The sequence below is a fragment of the Salminus brasiliensis genome, chromosome 17 (genome assembly GCF_030463535.1).
Source record: "Salminus brasiliensis chromosome 17, fSalBra1.hap2, whole genome shotgun sequence".
NCBI lineage: Eukaryota > Metazoa > Chordata > Actinopteri > Characiformes > Bryconidae > Salminus > Salminus brasiliensis.
Window position 1 is genome coordinate 8,777,778 of NC_132894.1, and position 19,754 is coordinate 8,797,531.

Below are 19,754 nucleotides of genomic sequence, written 5' to 3' on the forward strand. Positions count from 1 at the left end.
CTGAAGTCGCTATCGCTTTTACTGTTTTGCTAGCTTTGACTAGGGCTTTCACTAGTGGGCTGGGTTTATGTAAATTTTGGGGATGTAAATATAACAAGTCAGGACTGTTATGTAACAGTTTGGGGATTTTGGAATTAGTTTCCAAAGTTTTTGAATTTTCTATCCCTATGTCAGATTTTTCTTTGAATGAAGAGACAACAGTGTTTCATGGTATGTCACTTGCTCTCTCCCATCAGCCCTTCATGTCTCCACGGTACCCAGGTGGACCCCGCCCATCACTCCGCATGCCAAATCAGGTACCTGACACACCTCTTTAATATAGGGTATTGAACCCCCCTCAGCCATTCATTGGCTGCCTCTTCCTCTTGTTCTTACTCTCCCTTCTGTTTCCCCTCAGCCTCCTGTGGGTGTTCCAGGGTCACAACCACTCCTGCCAAACAGTTTGGACCCCAGACCACAGGGTAGGGCACACATTTCCACTGTGCAGCTGTAGCTCTAAAACAACCATCAACATCTAGAATAAATGAATATCCAATAAATGAATATTCCAAACATTTGATATTAGAGATATATGTGACTGAGGCACATGGATTATATTTATGACTTGCTCTCCCTCTACTCCATCCAGGACATCCAAACATGGGCGGTCCGATGAGAATGAACCCGCCCAGGGGGATGGGAGGCATGGGCCCACAGGTTGGTCAAAAATCACCCATATTCATATACAGGGAGTAAATAACTAACAGAATACATACATACATATTTTTCCTTTTCTGGCTTCTTGCAAGACAGCATGAGCATGCAGAATCTAAAACAATTACAATACAAATAATCCATGCATACACATGTACAATCCATACACATGTACAAACAAGAATACAAAGCACAAGGTGTACCACTGTAATACAACTATAAAAGTGAATACATACATACAGTTGGTACACTGTTGTTACAACTACACACTAGAGACATATTTAAGGCGAGACTCAGCGCACAGCTTCATTAAAGAGGGACTTTCTTCTCCTTCTCTGTGCAGAACTATGGTGTTTTTATGGTGTAAATCATAGCCAATTCCAAATGAGATTGAGACCCTTCTCCAATGTTAGGATGAGCATGGGTTTGGTTTGCTGTTGTAAAGCACCTGACCAAAACCAGCCTAACCAAAGTCTCTTTCTTCTCCCTCTCTATGCAGAACTATGGTGGCGGGATGAGGCCTCCTCCTAACTCTCTTGGCGGCCCAGCCATGTCAGGAATGAACATGTGAGTGCATATGACACATATGTCTTCCTGTATGCTCCTTTGAGGGTTATTGCAATTTTAGGCTTGTTCTAGTATTTCTAGGATTATTAGTAAAAACTACTTGCCTGAGTATTTGTTTTGTGTCTTTTCTCAAAGGGGTCCGGGTGGTCGAGGTCCCTGGCCAAATCCAAATGCAAACTCAGTAAGTCCTTTTCCTGTGCAGTTAAAAGTCTTTGTTAAAATCTATCATCAACTGTCAGCCGTCACTTATTCGCTCTTGCACTTCTTTTCTGCAGATAGCGTACTCGTCCTCATCACCAGGAAACTATGTGGTAAGTTTCCTGCCAGCTTTCCTTCATTAAAGAGGCAGTGGACTCTTAAAGCAACCCTTAGTGCTGGCTCCTTTACAGAACACAGAATGTTCCCTTTTTTCATTTTTATGTTTGTTTTTTATGTCCTGTCTCGCAGGGGCCTCCGGGGGGTGGAGGGCCACCAGGAACACCCATTATGCCAAGCCCAGGAGGTCAGTCTGACCTTGTCTTATCCGTTTGTGCTGAGAATGTGAACAAATAATCAGTAAAGCATGCAGTTATTTATTAGCAGGGTTTTGCATTATTTACCTGATTTTAACAGTAAAATACAACATTATCTCATATGAAAACATATATATTAGAGAGTTAGCAGAGCCCATGCAGAGTTACTCTCTAATCTCAGGTGACCTTCTTAGTTTTCTCCAAATCATGCTTTTTTCAACATAAACGTTTTCAGTCCTTTATTTTGTCTAGTTAAGCTTTCACAGGGGTTACTGTTGTTGCTGAAAAGAGCAACTACTACCCAGTAATATCCTGTAATTTTACAGCCAAACATGCTACAGTTTTGTGCCTAATTGTTGAAAGAAGAAAAAATAATGCTAGTATCCTATTTTGCATAATTGGAAAAACTGTCTTTGATAAACTAGCTTTGTAATCAGCCTTAGTGTTTCTCACCACAGAAATATTAAGGCCAAGAGCTGGTCGTTTTCCAGTCCTTTGTTCTAATAGTTGTTTTTATATTCGCCCAGACTCAACAAATTCCAGTGAAAACATCTACACTATGATGAACCCTATCGGCCCCGGTGGCAACAGACCTAATGTGAGTTGGTCAAATTGGTTATTTGTTTATTTGTGTATTCATGCTTCGGGTGCATTCGGGTCCCTGTTATAATGACAGTTTTGTAAGACTTGTGTAATATCGCTGTCACACAAAAACCTCATGTCTGCAAAATAATAACATTACAGGAGATGTAAAAAAAAGCTTCTTAAAGCAGCATTATGGGAGAATTGGCATTTCTTTATCCTATCTGAAAATGTAATTTATGCTTTGAGCCACCACTAAAGGACACACTTTTCACATGTATTTTACAAACTGAGAGATACAATACCGGCATCTGAAGTGAAAGAAGCGTGTTGGACTTAGGTAGTGGAGGATATTACAGAATTTTATACAAAGGAAGTTATGCAGCATTATGCAGTTCTGGCAAGTGTTTTCTTACCCTCTTAACCAAAGTTAGCAGCCTGGAGTAGCAACGTGATCAGCATGATTTTGAAGCTGTTATTTAAAGGTAAAATGCTACATACTGATGCTTTAATTTTCAATGTGGAGTCATTTTGGGACATTTCTATTGGTCTAGTCATCATAACATTTTGATACAGTGTAAAAAAAACAACTGCCTTATTCAGACTATTCCAAAGACTAAAAAATGCCAACAACAGAGATACAAGGTTTTTGTGTGACGATAAGTATTATATAAACCATAGCAATCTAATACATTGTATCATCTATAAGATTGTATTATACCATGCAGTGTATAATAATGACAAATGCTTCTAGTTCCCAATGGGGCCTGGCCCTGACGGTCCGATGGGTGGAATGGGGTCCATGGAACCACACCATATGAATGGGTCACTAGGTAAGACGCTTATTTGTGTGTACTTGTTATTTTGAGGTATCTTTAATAATTCAGTCTTACCTTTCCTGGCACATTTGCTGTAACATTAGCACATTAGAACCATGATGCCACCTTTGTATATTCTTTCATTCGATACGCAAGGCTCTGTAGATAGCGTAGTCATGCTTATGTCACTTTCTGTGTTCACAGGCTCGGGGGATATGGACGGGTTGCCAAAGGTGAGACGGTTCTCCTGGGATTTGGCAGCAATTGCAGCTGTTCTTCTTCAAAGTCAAATTTGGATCTCTTGAATCAGACATTGTATTTAATGCTGTATGTTTACTGTGTTTCTTCTAGAACTCTCCGAACAACATGGCAGGTATGAATAACCCCCCAGGGACTCCGCGGGACGATGGAGAGATGGCAGGCAACTTCTTAAACCCATTCCAAAGTGAAAGTGTGAGTGTTAACATGCATCACCCCTCTCTGCCCCTTCCCACTTTCCTCAGCCTATGACCACTGTACACTGTGGCAGTTTTGAACATTGTAAGCATGTATACTTGAAAGTGTAGCCACTGATAGTCAAACAGACCAGTCATCAACATTTAAAGAATGCTGTAACAATAAGAACCATGAAGATGTGCTTTAGCTGGACTTTAGAGAGGTTGCTTACATGCACATGGGCTTGGAGCCTTCAGGTCCTACACTACAGCTCTGAAGTTACTGAAAGGCTAGTGGTCCTAAGACCTCATTCTAGATGTAACATTAATATTAATTGACTACAGTCTGTAGATTAGCCTTAAATGAAGTGTACAGCCTTTTCTAATGGTATAGTCCTATTGTAAGATTCACGCTTTCATATACTGCATATACTATTGTTGTGATATTATAGAAGGACCACTTTTTGTTTCCTAACAAATCTTTTGATTAATAAATCTTTAAAGAACCATGTTTGTAAATGGCATGTGTGAGTGTTTTTTAGGTTTAAAGAACATTTTGTAAAAGGTCTATACCAATTAAACATCCTGGTCTCTCTCTGTTTTTATATTCTGTAGATCATTGTTAACAACCTGAAAATAATGATAATTGGTGAAAATAATCTCATTCCCAATAACATTGACATTATGATTAGCATCAATTTTAAATGTAAGACCAGGCTTGGGGACAGGTTTCACTTTCAGATGGAGGTTATAGTCGCTTTATTGCTGTTATACTTGTACAGTACACCTTTGTATATCCCAGCTGTATAATCCAGGGTCAGATTGCAGGGTCAGTCATGCTACAGAGAACCTGGAGCGGAATAGGAATAAGAGCCTTGCTTAAGGCCAGTTTAGCAGACCTGGGTATCAAACCCACAACCCTGTGATCGATTCCAGGGCTCGGCAAGCTGCCACTGTTGGGCCCTTGAGCAAGGCCCTTTACCCTCTCTGCTCCCCGGGCGCTGGAGTTGGCTGCCCACCGCTCTGGGTGTGTGTGTACTCACTGCCCCTAGTTCACTAGTGTGTGTGTGTGTGTTCACTACCACAGATGGGTTAAATGCGGAGGACACATTTCGCTGTACAGTGTACAGTGACAAATATGTGCACCTTTACCTTTACCTTTACCACAGTTAGTGTTAGGGTTGAGTAAGAAGAAGGTAAACGTAAAAGATATTCAGCAGAATGCAAGTGCAAAGGCAATGTGAGAATCTACAAAGCATTTACAGGGCCAACATAAAGAGTAATTTTATTGGACCTGGGTATGAAACCCACAACCCTGTGATTAATAACCTAGTTAGTTTTAAGGTTAAGTAAAATCAAAGTGAATGTAATAGATATTCAGTGAAATACAAGTTAAAGTGAAGGTGAGCATTTATAAAGCATCTACAGTTGACTATATACAATAAAGTGTTTGACGCAGGTTTTGAACCTACACCCCTGTGCTTAAGAACCCTGTTAGTTTTAGGGTTAAGTAAGACTTACAAAGCATCTACAGTCGATCATTTTCATGATTTGTGAAGCATTCTGAAGTCATTGGCTCATCACTGTACCTCCTACGCCCCCCTCCCCTTCTCTCTTTTCTCTTTGCAGTATTCACCCAACATGACGATGAGTGTTTGATTTTTTTCCCCTGCTTTTTTTATCTGTACCTTTATTTTATTTTATTTTCCCCCTTTTCTCTTGTATCCCCCCTTATTTTTCTCCTCCCCATTCTGCTGCATCTGGTGGGTTTTACACTCACCTTTTTCCTGCCCTCCCCCTTCCCATGTCCTATCCAACATTTCAAACACTCTGGGTTGGTTGTGGGGGGGTGACTCCCCTCAGCCGGTTGCTGTGGTTACGGAGCGCAGGACCCTGGGCCGGAGTCCCCACTCCAAAGCTAGCACGGTGGCTTTCCCGGGACGAAAGCAGGCCACAAGCCACAGGACGAATCTCCACTCTGCCCCCACCTGCCTGCCTGGCTTCCTCACCTGCCCGGGACACTGAGGGCCCTGAGAGAGTGATAGTGTATGTATGTGTGTGTGTGTGTGTGTGTGTGTGTATGTATGCGTGTGTGTGTGTATGGTTTTTTGTATGGGTGGGACTGTTCCAGAATAAAACTCACAGCAAGCTGCTGCTGCTCAGCACTAAGGCTGAAGGCTGGTGGTCTAAATTCAGTCATGTTTTGTTCCTTGATTCTCCTTTTTATTTGGGTGGGCAGTCGAGGACAGAGGCTGGGGTCGGCTTGTCGGACTGCTGTGTACATTCTGAAATGGAAAAAGCTAAACTGGTGATGATGCATCGGGGCAAAAACGGTCTCCTCATGATATATTTGTATATTATTGATTATATTATTGTTCTGATTTTCATAATTGATATTGCTATTGATGTAGTCATGGTTTTACGGATTATTTCCTGTAAAGGGCACATTTGTATCTCAACGACATCGAAGACAGAATAAGCACACACTCAAGAATGCACAATGACACCTCTGTTTACATGATTTTAGGTATTTGTTCGTCTTTTTTTGTTTTTATGTTGATTCGTTTCGTTGGACGTCTCCTCGCATATATATATATACCTCTTCCTGTGTTCTTCATGGAACTGATGTCATCACTACCAGAGTACCATAGTAGAAGTGTACTATCTCAGTATTGGAGTCTGTATGAAATCAATGGCTGTCTGCTTGTCTCACGAATTACAATCACTGTCAGCACTGGATCTGAAACGTGTAGAATATTTCGCATCCTCCCAAATGTTCTGTTTGTTTGTTCATTTGATTTTTTTTTTTCCCGTCATGCCTGACCTGTGTGTTCACGTGTTGTCTTCATTGAGTTTCTACGTTTCTATCATGTAGCATGAAAAGCTTATTGCAGTCACTGTCAGTAGGCTTCCTTCAGCGTAGCTTTAAAAAAAAAGAAAAAAAAGAAGAAGAAGAAGAAGTGGTGGCTCTAATCTTGCCTTGTCAAAGCATCCCAACTATGTAATCGGTTCATTTGAAACCCCTCCTCACCCTCTATTCATTGTTGTAATATCCCTTACAGTTACATGTAAGCTTGTCATTAATGTTTCTTGTGACTTTGGAATCATGTATTGATTTTGAGATGATTTTAAATCCTACCCGAGTGCCTGGAGGAGCGGTCGGTCATAATGATATATAAAAAAAGCAACAAAAAAAGCAACCCTCCTGCAGGCTCCACGGCAGTTCCTCGTGTTTTATTATTTTTTTTTAGCCCCCTGCCTGTAAATACAACCTATTTCTCCTATTGGTCATTGAATCTCATTTGTATTTTCAATACACTACTTGTCTGTGACTCTTGTGTGGTTCCATCTTTTTCCGTTCCTCAGAATCAGCTCCCAGGAAGGCCCAGTTAGGCATTTTTGTGCTCTCATTTACGGCCCTGCGGCGATTAGCAACAGCCTAGCCAAATGCCCTTTCATTCTAAGTCTAGAGTGTTCACTGTTGCAGTGGCCCATATCACTGTGCTTCAGATACCGCTTTCAAAATACTGTCTTCTGACTTCTACTTGACTGGCTTAGTCATGTTGAATCGGATGGGCCTCCTCTGAAGATGCTTTTTTTCTTATTTTTCTTATTTTTTCTTTCTTTCTTTCCCCTTCTTGTCCCGTGACCATGTGGTGGCAACGACCGTTTGAACAGCGTGTTTCTCTCCGATTGACAGCATCAGGCTCACCCTCTAATCAGATTACGAAGAGTAAACAGTCACTCCAAGTGCCCCCCAGCCCCCTCACCCTAACGCCCATCCCCAGTCTCTCCTCCCCCCTTGTTAACCCCTGCACCTTTTGATTTTATTGTAAATACTGTAAAATGCATTTTGATATCATTGACATGTTTTGATATGTCAGTCACAACCAACGAGTACAGCTGAAAATAATAAGTTATAAAGAATTTGTTTTGTGTTTTTGTATTTTAAAGAGATGGTTTGGTGTAAAGTAACAGATCAAGGGGAACCCCTATTGCATAAAATAAGGAATACGAGAAAATATTTTTCTGAATTAATACCTCAAAAAGAATCAAATTTAAATCCACTGTAAACATTTGTATCTCCGGTGGGATTCACAGATTCACGGCGGTGAGTTTGTGAAGGACAAACATTTTTTGAGTCTGAAGACAGAGCTGTATATAGTTTTCAGGAGGACAGAGAGAGAGAGAGAGAGAGAGAGCTAACAGATGAACACATTGTGGCACTTCTGGCTAGTGATTACGATGCATGCTGGCCTATATTCACGCAGATTGACCTCGGTTTGCAATGTGACCTTCACTGAAGACAGCTGCATCTTCTGCAGGGCATCTTAATGATGTTGTTTATGGTCCCTGATAACTGCAATATGAAATCTCTGTCATCAAATTGATGTACCCTACCACAAATGCAAATGCAGACCAATGTCACTCAAACAAACCAAGGGACCAAGGGACATTCTTCATTTGAAGGACTCTTAACAACCAGTAACTCCTCTCTCAGTCCTTAATTGTACAATTGTTGGCCATCTCTGTACTTCTATTGTGATGTATAATACTGTAACATTTGGAGGAATTTGGGAAAGGCAGTGTGTGTGTGTGAGAGAGCGTGTGTGTGAGAGAGCGTGTGTGTGAGCGTGTGTGTGTGGGAGGGGTGTATTTGGTGAGGGTGGGAAGAGAAGAGATTTTCCTGTACCTTTCATTGTCCTTTCTGGCGACACGACAGTATTCAATATGAAGCAGTCTGTCTCATTGGGTTTGCTTTGTATTTCATGGTAGGCTAGTTTGGATCTGTGTCTTAGGGACTTAGGTGTCTTGTGTAGGTAATAAAGATGTCCTTTGTATGTTACTTTATATTGTAAAGTTTCTTTAGACTGACAGAAAAAAAAGAAAATTTGCTTATCAAAAACAAATGGCTGCATCAATAATAAATGTAATTTGATATTTTCCTGGCTCCTAGTGGTGGTTACATGAGGACTTTTATTTTGACATATAAGGTCAAACGTTTGTATTTAACTCAAATAAACAATGATTTAATTTTAAGATGTAGTATGATGTTAAAATACTACTCTCATGAGTAAGAGAACATGATCTATAAATAAAAGCAGACCTTTTTGGGAGTGTTAATAAAAAAAAAAATAGTAAAAAAAAAAAAATGTTAGCAAGCAGAGGTGGCAAATTCAGATCCAGACCGTTAAAACATCTGTTGGACAGCTGTAAAGGCAGTTTTGCCGTTTCTGGGCCTTAATTTGACCTACAGAATTACTTAATTTGTCCATTTAGAAATGATCCCTGCTTGTTACAAATAATACCAAATACAAAAGATAAGTGTTGAGACCTGAACACAAAGGTACATCCAAATACCCAACAGCTAAATACAAATACTACAAGCACTACACTAATGTCTAAGTATCAAGATAGAACAATAATATTAAATATTCTCGATTAAATGAGCTGTTCCCTTAGTTTAACAATTCGCTTCCTCAATTTAATAAACTGTCCCTTCTATTCAGAGGGGATGCTTTAGTTAAACTGAAGGAACATCTTATTAAACTGAGGGTACGATTCTTTAAATTCAGGGAACATTTTAAGTCTCTAAATATTATTATTTGCCTTTATTTTTCTTTTCTTTGACTCTGATTCCTAATAAAATACAAATAATTAAAAATAAAATAAATCAATATAGATATTTCAGTGCAGTCACAAGCTTTTAATGATATATATTAATTATATATATATATATTTAATATATATTTAATTATTACTACTACTACTATTATTATTACTGAATGACAACCATCATTTACTAAAACTAAAGAAAAAGCTCTTTTTTGGTTCTTCTGTATGAAGCCTCTTAAAAATAATATTTACTTAAATAAATAAAAAAATAAATAAACGGTTTATTTAATCGTGGGAGCGATTTATTAAATCAAGAGAACAATTTATTCAATTTAATGGACGATTTATTAAATCGAGGGAATGTTTTAAGTCTCTAAATATATGATTTTCTACGTGTAATGTTACCTTCATACTTAAGAGGCTCAGTATTTTTGGTTTGTATAAGCAGGACTCTTATTTTGAAATGATTAGGACAGCCCCTGTTCTGGAAGAAGCGCTGCTGCTTGTTTTGCTGTCAAAGTTGGTCGCCTTGCTGGAGCTCTGATTTCTCCTGGTTCATGGTCTAGTCTGGAGGAGTTCCTGCACCCCGGGGTGAGTCTTCATGCTCTCGGAGCGCAGTAGTTCAGGCGGAAAGCTGCTGTAAACGCTGTTAATAAACGCGAGTCTTCAGTGAAGCTGAGCTGAGCTGAGCTGAGCTCGCTGTAGCATCCGAGCTAGAGCGCCTGCTAATGCTGGCAGCCTGCAAACTTTACAGAAAGTTCCCGAGAGACGTTTCTAAACGTTTCTGAATAAAAAACAGCCCATAAAACCGTGCCTGTGTTACACTGTACATGAGAGCAGATAATTAGCCTTACAACTGGTGTTCTTGTAGCTAGTGCTGGATGGTGGAGAGGCTCTCCTGGTGCTGTTGGGCAACCCTGCCATTTGGCTGCTAGCTAATGTTGACGTTAGCCAACTGCTTAGCAAGCTGCATCTGATGTATCCAGGTCACCCGGGATTGGGAGGGAGACTCGGGGGTCAAAGAACCAGCTAGAACAGGGTGGGCGTTTAGAAGCCCTCTGCTCTGCTGTCCTCTGTGCCCTCTATAGCCAGGTTGAATGTCATTGGTCATAACAAACAACCCCCCTTGCGGAGAGGTTTAGGAGCTGGCTGTGGGTGGATTAGTCTTCAGCATCCTTAGGGGAACATCCCAAGGTTCCTCTTACCTTGAATGAGTGTAAGCTGTGTGAACAGCTCCTGTTTCCTCCTGAAAACCCTCTGAAAGTGACTCAGGCCATATAATAGCAGTATAAGCAGAGAACCTGCAGCATGGTAACATTACAGCCTTTTAAATAACGTTTCACTGAAGCTGCAGCTCGTCCATCGCGCTGTAATCTGCCTAAAGGTCGTTTGTTGGCTTGCTGTGGACGCTGGCAAGCAGACCCTTTTTCTTAGAATTGCTCTCAATCATTAACCAAGAGGACAGTGAATGTACAAATCCAGTACAAAGACATAAAAGCTGTGTCACATGCACTATATGTGCCAAATGTTTGTGGACACCCCTTCGAATGAGTGCATTCAGCTGCTTGAAGTTGCACCAATTGCTGACACGGATGTGCAGATGCACACAGGCTGTCTAGTCCCTGTAGAGGACGTTTTGCAATTAAACATTAAACATTAAAAGAAACACATTGACCATTTGTGATGGACACAGATGGAATTTGGCTTCTGCACTTATCCCAGCCATGCAGTGAACACACACATGTGCCCGGGGAGCAGATAAAGGTAAAGGTGCACGTATTTGTCACTGTACAGTGTACAGCGAAATGTGTCCTCCGCATTTAACCCATCTGTGGTAGTGAACACACACACACACACACACACTAGTGAACTAGGGGCAGTGAGTACACACACACCCAGAGCGGTGGGCAGCCAACTCCAGCGCCCCGGGAGCAGAGAGGGTAAAGGGCCTTGCTCAAGGGCCCAACAGTGGCAGCTTGCCAAGCCCAGGAATCGAACCCCTGTTATCGATAGCCCGGTGCTCTAACCGCTGAGCCACCACTGCCCACATAGGGGGTAAAGAGCCTTGCTCTAGGACCCAACAGTGGCAGTTTGCCAAGCCCGGGTATCGAACCCACAACCAATAGCCCGGAGCAATAAAGTAGGACTCCCTGGAGCAGATAAACATGGACCTATTGGCACCATGCCTACTAATGCCAGACATGGGCTAGAGGGGTATAAAACCTCCCAGCAGTGAGCTGTGGAGCATTGGAACTGTGTTGTCTGCAATGATAGTTGGAGCTCCATCCAATGCTTTTGGGCCAGGCTGGGGTGATGATCACCCAACATCCTGACCTCACTAATGCTCTTGTTGCTGAATACAATCAAATCCTCACAGCAGTTCTCCAAAATCTAATAGAAAGACTTCCCTGGACAGTAGAGATGATTACTCCAACAAAAGCAGGGTGAACTGTTTCTTTTAAAACCCTTCTTTACGTAACAGAATCAAATAATGAGCAGGTGGCCCAATACTTTTGCCCATATAGCATATTAATATGTGAAGCAATTCCTGGGTGAGTTTTTTTTCTCATTTTTATTATGGACACTTGGTTTGGTCAGACAGATGCTACTGTGTACCTTTTCATTACCTGTGCTTCAGTCTTAATTCTGCTGCAGTGACAGTAAGTAACAGGAAGCATTTACATATGCAGCATTTGCCTAAAACTCTTATGCAGAGCAGCCTACATTTGAATCAGGTTATACAGGTAGGCAGATGTAGTGCTAAGAGTCTTGCCTAAGGCTTCTTATTGCTGTAGCCTGATGAGCTTGTCCCACCAGGAATCAAACCTTATTCTACCACAGGGAAGATGGTGGTGTCGCCCACTACGCTACACCAGCATGACCTTTTCAGACCTCTTCAGCTTAGTTATTTGTCCTACCTGTTGTAGATCTGTAACAGATGGAAGACAAAGACAGCACACCTGTGAATGGCTCCGGTAACAACCAGGACTTGTCCAAGAAAAAGTCGGGGCGAACCTCTTTGTTAGACAGCGGAGAAGACTTCGAGATGCTGGAAGATGTTGACGACGGAGTAGACGATGACCTTCCACCTTTAGAAGATGCGGGTGGTGGAAAGAAACAGAGCAGCCAGGCAGAGACAGCTAAAGCAGATGCCGTTACAGACCCCAGGCCTTCTCCGCCCCAAGAGGAATGGCTGGATGTGTTAGGTACACAAGCTCTTTTTAAAAGGTTGCCTGCCTCAGTGAGATTTTTTGAGGTCTGGTATGAAATAGCGTAAATGCCTTGTCTTTTTTTAAGGCAGTGTGTTTGTGTTATTTAATACAAATGTGCCTGCAGGGAATGGACAGCTGAGAAAGAAGGTTTTAGAGGCTGGATCTGGACCTGACAGCAAACCTCAGAGGGGCCAAGCTGTCACCATTAATCTTAAGACCACTTTGACTAATGGCACCACGGTAGAGGAGGAGTCCGACATCTCTTTCACTCTTGGCGATGGTGATGTCATTCAGGTATATGGTTTTTTGGGTTTAATGGGGAGTGGATCTTTAAAGATTGGTTGGGTTTAGTAACTGTTCACTGCTCTTCTCAGGCGTTGGATCTCACTGTACAGCTGATGGAGATGGGTGAAAAGGCCTTGGTTGAAGCAGGTTCTAAATATGCATATGGAGCGTTGGGAAGGTGAGACCAAAGATGGACACACTAAATGTAATGCTGGTGGTTTAGCCTTTCTCTCCTTACGTTTCTGAGATTCTAACTTGGGCTTAAATTAAGCCATCCACCTTGCTGTGACTTCTCATTTGCCTTGCATTTCACAGATAGGACCTTTTTTCCCAAGCCGTTTTGCACATGGACTCCAGAAAATGTCTGGAGAATCACGTCCACACTTTATCCGGACTTGCCATTTCACGTCAGGAAATATTCTGCGTGGTTTAGGCAAGAGGCGACACCTGTGTAGATGCTGTGTAGATCCACTGTGAATTCTCTGGAAAATTCACACCTGGGCTCACTCAGACATTATCCGGACTTTGTACTAGGGGGCTAATGCCAGGAAAAGTTCTGGGTTCCCCTGTATGTCTGAAAGGGGCTCCCGACTCCAGATAAGGCTTAAGCCTGGATTAAATGGAATTTGCATTGGTGAATTGCAATGTAGTCCAAGACTAGACTTAATCGATACCCTAGAAGCTGAGTGATCATGTTCAAATAAAGCTTAACAGTGCATGGATGACTCTATCCACCTTGTAAAACATGCATTTCTTTATGCAAGCTGTGTGTGTTTGTTTTCTCTCTTGACCTGCTGCTCTGTGCTCTTCATCACTTGCAGCTCTACTCCCCCGGTGCCTCCTCATGCTGATCTGATCCTAGAAGTGCAGCTCCTGTCTGCTACTGATGCTCCAGACCTGGAGCTCCTGTCTCCTTCTGAGAGGATCAACCTGGCCAGCAAGAAACGCGAACGGGGCAATGTTCACTACCAACGTGGCGACTATGCTTTTGCTGTCAATTCCTATGGAATTGCCCTGCAGATAACAGAAGCAAGCTCAAGAGGTACAAAGAAAATGATTTACTGTGACCTAGCCTGGAGATAAGGAAATATTTGTTGGATAATTTACTCACCATCCATGACTATGGAATGGGTTACAGTGGGAGGAAAAAGAGGAAATGCTGAGTTTATGGCAGCTGTGTTCATCAAACCAAGACTGTAAAACTCTCAGGTGTTCATCCTGATTTGTGGATTAATGGATTCTAATGGATTTTGAAATAAGGACCTTCAGCCTTGCACCTTGCACCAAATCCAGATATTTCTACTGTTGTAGTTGTTCTCCATTTAAAGCTTTCTTCATGAGGATTTTAAGACTTCGTCCTGTCGTCACTTCAGTGTTGATGTTTGCCGTAAATGTGTTAATGTTTTCAGAGTAACCTGCCTCAAAAGGTGCCAGCGTGCTGTAGGATGTAATCAAGTTCCGCTGAGTTCTCACATAAAAGTGTGTCTGTAAGAGAGGCTGTTGCATATGTTGGAGTTGTTGTTTTAGGGCATCTCCTAATGCAGAAGTCTCGCTTGCACACACATACACAGCTCGTCTAATCCCTCCTGTAGCCAGTATTGTCAATAGAATAGGGCTCTCTGGAGCAACATAACATGAACCTACATGCACCCTGGCTATTGCGAGGCGTGGGCTAGAGGGGTATAAAGACCCCTTGCATTTTTAACTGTGTTCTCTGGAATGATGGTTGGTGTTCCATCCATTACTTTTGGGCTGAGCTAGGGTGTTGGGGCGATGAGGTGGGGTGGTGATCATCCAACATCTTGACCTCACTACCGCTCTGGTTGCTGAATGCAGTCAGATCCTCACAGCAATCCTCCAAGCCCTTCCCTGGACAGTAGAGAAAGTTACTCTAGAAAAAACAGTATAAACTTTTTTAAATAACCCTAATTCTCAGAGAAACGGTGAATAAGAAGGTGTCCCAGTACTTTTGTCCATGTACTGTAGCTTGTGTGCAATACCAAAATCTCCTCCGTGGGAATAAATGTGATTGCCTGTTCACACCATGAAACCATAAAGTTTCCTCCTGATTATTACCCACATATATTAATTAAACCTTTGCATTGTTGTCGTTTCAGTGGACATCAGCTCTCAAGAAGAAGAGGACTTGTTGGACGTGAAGGTGAAATGTCTAAACAACATGGCCGCTGCTCAGCTTAAGCTGGATCACTATGAAGCTGCACTGCGCTCATGTGTCTCAGTCCTCGCTCACCAGCCAGACAACATAAAGGCTCTGTTTCGGCAGGGAAAGGTACCCTTCCGTTAGACACACGTCAAAAGTGTCTTTTTCTGCCAGTCATATCTTCAAGATGATAAACGCTTTAGTTTTGGTTTCATGTTCCTGCTTTGCTAAACAGTAGCAAGCATAAAAGAAGGGAACCTAACATACTTTACAGTCTTGAGGCTGCAAAACTGTTTGTTTACAGTTTGTTACTTGCATTTGCATTGTTTCCAGGTATTAGCTCTGCAAGGGGAGTACGCTGATGCCATTAGGATTTTGAAAAGGGCTTTGAAGTTGGAGCCAAGTAACAAGGTATTGGAGAGATTTTTGTGATACTTTAAGTCAGATTATAAACAAAACGATTTCCTAGGTACACTATATGGGCAAAAGTGTTGGGACACACCACTTAATTATTGAATACAGGTGTTTAATTCAGTTCCAGTGCCACATTGCCATCAAGCACCTAGCCATGCAGTCTGACTTTACACACATTAGTGAACGGGGCGGGTGCAACTGCATTAAAAAGGGATGTCTATATTGTGGATCTTCACCATTGTGTGAAAAGCTGTTCTGTCTGAAATGGACAATGCTGCAAGAACAACTAGACTGGGACCTGGTGTTGTGGGTGCGATCCTTCCTCTGGTCTTTTGTCTGTGGAGAGTTTGCTGGTGTGTTCCATATGTCCTTATGGATGTCCTATGGGTGTCCTATGGGTACTCTGGTTTCCTCCTAGTAAGTGAATTGGCGTTGCTAAAAAGCCCCCTATGGTACCCTGCTATAGAAGGCGCGGATTAAATGAATAAAACTAAGGAATGAAGGAATGTAGGACTGTAGAACTGGACCTATGAACAATAAAGCCCTGTATGATCTCTTAAACCACCAGAAGGTGGTGCTGTAAACCCCCACATGTGCCCAGTGTGAGAGCAGACAAGCAGACGGTCATGCACTCATCACCTACCAGGATCTTATTTCTCTCCGAGGCTGAAAATAGCCAGATCCCTCCATACACTTGCCATATCTAAAGCGACGTTGCCCTACTCTGCTTACACAGGCAGAGGGATGAGGTTCCCTGCTCTCTGCCATCTGTGCAGCACAGCGCAGGCCAGCTCAGTGCCTCAGTGCAGTGCCGTGTGCCTGCGAACAGCATGTCACCACTAACCCACCTACGCCTGTACTCTCCACCTCTCTTGTGTCTGGCCTCTTACAGATGGTTAACTTGTAATGCGTTGATATGATTAATTCCTTCAATCATTGAATCGTGTTTGTAAACCCCCCCCCCCTTTTTTTTTTTTTTTTAGTGGCAGTGGACAAGAATAGTGTTCCATTTATCTTATATAATATGCAATTCTTTACATTCCAGATTTCCTCTGGGTGGTATTTGCCTCCCACACCAATACAGAATGCTGGCGTACATTTCTGCCAGTGTTGTGTTTTGTTTGTTCCTTGATCATTGTAATTAACAGCTTAACAGCAAAGCGTGCAGCAGAGATTAATCTATTTGAATTCAGTGCAGTTGTTTTAATGCGAGTTCATCTGATTGCAGCATGGAAGTTGGAAACAGCGTGGGGCACCTCGGAAACCTTACACGCGACACGAGGCTCATGTTAATGTAGGAAGCAGCTGGAGAGGAGAGCCTGAGTGTACACGCTCTGCTCTTTTGCACCCAGGCAAAGGCGCTTGCCATATGAGCCTTGCTGTGCTTGCATAGCCAAATTGAGGGTTATGTATACCATCAACTGGGCAAGACAACAAACAGGGTTGGGTTTAGTTTGGGAGGGATTTTTTTCGCTTCACATTCCCACACAAATATTTCTCTCACACATCCACTGCTGATGCCCGTGATTCATTTGCATATGCTCCTCTTGTGAAGGAAGCACTCTCCAGAAAATCAGACTTATTGTAGTCTGTTCAGTGCTGACAATAACAGGCAGGTTGTGAGCTGTTCACAAGAGCTGGTGTGGAGCTGGGTGTCATGGTGTGAGCAACAGTTACATCAGCATGCCTCTTCACACTCACACACACATATACACACACACACACATGCTTTAATTCCACTTTCTCCTCCTGGGCAGACCATCCATGCAGAGCTGTCGAAGCTGGTGAAGAAACACTCTGAGCAGAAAGGTGCTGAGCAGGCTATGTATAAGAAGATGCTTGGAAACCCACCTGACATCAACGCGGTACAGAAACCCCGGGCCAAGTCCTCATGGGTGAGTCTGGCACCCGTCCCCATTAATACCAATAGAAGATGCACTGAGCTACCCCGTACTCTGCCCATGAATGTGTTGTTTCAGAGCAGTTGTTGCCAAGTTGGCCAACTTTTACAGACAGGTGGCAAAAACCTCAATGAACCTGATGAGAAATAGTAGTGATTAGTGGGACCGATATCATCACATACTCATGCTGTGTGATGTCATGTTGTTTCTGAGGGGTGTTTGAGCATTTTGTGATCATGATGGCCTATGTTTGGATGCTCATCTTAAAGCAGTAAAATGTGAGATTGGCATTACTTGCTCCTTGAACTTTTGGAGGTTCTTCAGTTTGTGATTGTGGAGGAACCTCTTAAGATTCTTTGAGGAACCTTCAAGAATATATACTCTTTTGTTTTCTAGAAGAAAACCCTTTCTTAAAGGTTCCTTGAAGCACCTTAAGAGGCTCCTTCACAGTTTGAAACTGAAAAACCTCTAAAGGTTCTTTATCCAGTGTCTTTAACAGTGTAGTCGGATAGTGTAATTCATGCTTTATGAGTAACATAGTGCAGTAAGTAGCATGCAGAGCCCAGAGTAGCAACGATAGAGATCGTAAGAGAGATTCTCACTATTACAGGTCAGTGGAGCAGCATGATGCTTTTGCAGCTGTTATTTTAAGGTAAAAATGCTACATAGTGTTGATTTAAGCAAAGTGCTTCAATAAACTGCTTATAAAAACAGTAGTGTTTTTGGATCTGCTTTAATTTTGTATAATACTCAAAATCTGTATCAGATTCCAGTGCAAATGGTATGCCACCAAACCAATCCAGTTTTTGTAGCTAATTGAAATTAGACTTGTTGCAAGCTGCTTTATAAAGCTTATCCAACACGTTTGTGGGTTGAGCACGGATCAGTCTGTTGGATCTATTTGTGAAATCAAATAGAATTGTGCTGAAAATATGCAGATCAGCAATGTCTGTATTATTTAAGAGATTGAAATAAGCTAATTGTTGTCTCTCTCTCTTTCTGCACACAGAGTCTAAGCTGGAAATGGCTGTTTGGTGCTACAGCTGTTGCTATTGGAGGAGTAGCCTTGTCTGTCGTCATTGCTGCTAGAAATTAAATGGAGTTAACGATGCTGGTGCGAAGTAGACTTTTGGGTATACCAACATACCTGAATCATATTCCAGTACCATATTTTATTACAGATGGTGTCAATATTTTTTGTTCACTGCATGAAAGGTGACCTGGAAAAAAAGACGAGAAGTGTTGTATAAATATGTTGATCTGCAAACACTCTCTATATTGTCGCGTTTACTCAAAAACCTTGTATCTCCATTTTTGCCACGTTTCACTTTTTGACTTGATATGAATCCGAACGCTGTCCTTTGGATTGTGTGAAAATTAAATGATGAATGGACCAATAGAAATTCTCCAAAGTGACTTAGAATAATTTTATTTTTACATTGACTTCCATTGGACGTTAATAAGGATTTTTCTTTCTCCTGTGCAGTTGATTTGTTTTGGAGAGACAAGGTTTTTGCGTGACAGTGGCTGTATATAATATATATGGGTGTAACCATACTGTTGTTTGTTGCTGCCAATTGCCCAGTTGGTTTTTGAAAGGTAACGACTGAACTTGCCCTTTCAGTTCAGGTTATGTGAATTTATGTAGGCTCTCAGACTTTTGGTAATGTGAAAGGCCTCCAGTGTGTGAGGTTGCGTGAGGTTGTGTGTGTGTTGAAGGTTGTCCAATTTTTCTAGTACTACATCATCTAATATTATTCTTACTCTCTTACATTGTTTCTACATCAGCTCATGTTGTGTACGCTGCTAGCTTTTAGTCATACATGTCTTGATTCTAAGCAGATCCCAAAACTCAGAAGAACATTTGCTGATTGCAGGTTCGACCCGCCTGTTACACAAATCAGTTACCGGCCCCTTTTGATTTTTGATTTTTATTTTTCCCCATTTCTAAATGACCAAACACTGTAAGGGGTTTCCTTCCCCTTCCACAGACCATTTATTTAGTTACTTATTGATTCCTTTTCTAGTCTAAATTTGTTAATGGTGTTCATTTAATGTACAGTGTATTTATTTTTAGCATTGATTTATTTTATAAGGAATTATCATATTTGCTCAGTTGATGTTTTAGGGAATCTGTTTTGGGGAGTTCTAACCACATTCCTGCTGTGTTTCTTTTTTGTTGTATTTTTTAATTTAAATAAAATTTTGCACATCAACCTCTGGTCAGCTAAAACACCTGCTTGGTGTCGTGGACGGTGAAGAATTTGACAGTGCACGTGTGATTAAACACCTACAAACACTATGAGGGTTGCAAACCGTGCCTGTGCCTTCCTTTCATTGTCATTTTTCCAATGTCCAACCTCGTTGCTAATGGATGGGGCATTCCCTGGTCATAGGTTGGCAAATACTGACGTTGTTCTGACGCAGCCATGACTGGCCTTCTGTTTCCCCCCTACTTACGTCGTTTCTCAGACGTCCCAACCCCACATGGTTCGTCTTTCGTCTTCACTCATTATTAATACATGAGCAGAGAGAGTACAGCACTATGTTATCTATGGC

General features: G+C 41.9%; 2 protein-coding genes across 2 annotated transcripts in view; both read left to right on the plus strand.

Annotated features, from left to right (window-relative positions):
- The window catches only part of ssbp4 (single stranded DNA binding protein 4), an 83,815-nt gene extending 76,877 nt beyond the window's left edge, over positions 1 to 6,938 (plus strand). Inside the window, exons 7-18 of the mRNA XM_072660010.1 lie at positions 237 to 296; positions 398 to 461; positions 629 to 696; positions 1,193 to 1,260; positions 1,396 to 1,441; positions 1,536 to 1,571; positions 1,708 to 1,762; positions 2,300 to 2,370; positions 3,109 to 3,187; positions 3,377 to 3,405; positions 3,524 to 3,625; positions 5,236 to 6,938. Coding sequence (XP_072516111.1) covers positions 237 to 296; positions 398 to 461; positions 629 to 696; positions 1,193 to 1,260; positions 1,396 to 1,441; positions 1,536 to 1,571; positions 1,708 to 1,762; positions 2,300 to 2,370; positions 3,109 to 3,187; positions 3,377 to 3,405; positions 3,524 to 3,625; positions 5,236 to 5,265 — 708 coding nt within the window. The 3' untranslated portion in view covers positions 5,266 to 6,938. The remainder of the gene's footprint in view (positions 1 to 236; positions 297 to 397; positions 462 to 628; positions 697 to 1,192; positions 1,261 to 1,395; positions 1,442 to 1,535; positions 1,572 to 1,707; positions 1,763 to 2,299; positions 2,371 to 3,108; positions 3,188 to 3,376; positions 3,406 to 3,523; positions 3,626 to 5,235) is intronic.
- Positions 6,939 to 9,707: 2,769 nt separating this feature from the next.
- On the plus strand, positions 9,708 to 19,411 carry fkbp8 (FKBP prolyl isomerase 8). Its single transcript, XM_072660302.1, has 9 exons — positions 9,708 to 9,813; positions 12,150 to 12,428; positions 12,559 to 12,728; positions 12,809 to 12,897; positions 13,541 to 13,761; positions 14,837 to 15,009; positions 15,214 to 15,291; positions 17,052 to 17,189; positions 18,205 to 19,411. Exons 2-9 carry the CDS (start codon positions 12,161 to 12,163, stop codon positions 18,289 to 18,291), a joined length of 1,224 nt encoding a protein of 407 aa, XP_072516403.1. The 5' UTR covers positions 9,708 to 9,813; positions 12,150 to 12,160; the 3' UTR covers positions 18,292 to 19,411.
- The last annotated feature ends 343 nt before the right edge of the window (positions 19,412 to 19,754 follow it).

Coding starts and splice junctions, on each gene's coding strand:
- fkbp8 (XM_072660302.1), top strand. CDS start 12,161: ATGGAAGACAAAGACAGCACACCTGTGAATGGCTCCGGTAACAACCAG. Junction 12,729..12,808: donor GCGATGGTGATGTCATTCAG/GTATATGGTTTT, acceptor TGCTCTTCTCAG/GCGTTGGATCTCACTGTACA. Junction 15,010..15,213: donor CTCTGTTTCGGCAGGGAAAG/GTACCCTTCCGT, acceptor CATTGTTTCCAG/GTATTAGCTCTGCAAGGGGA.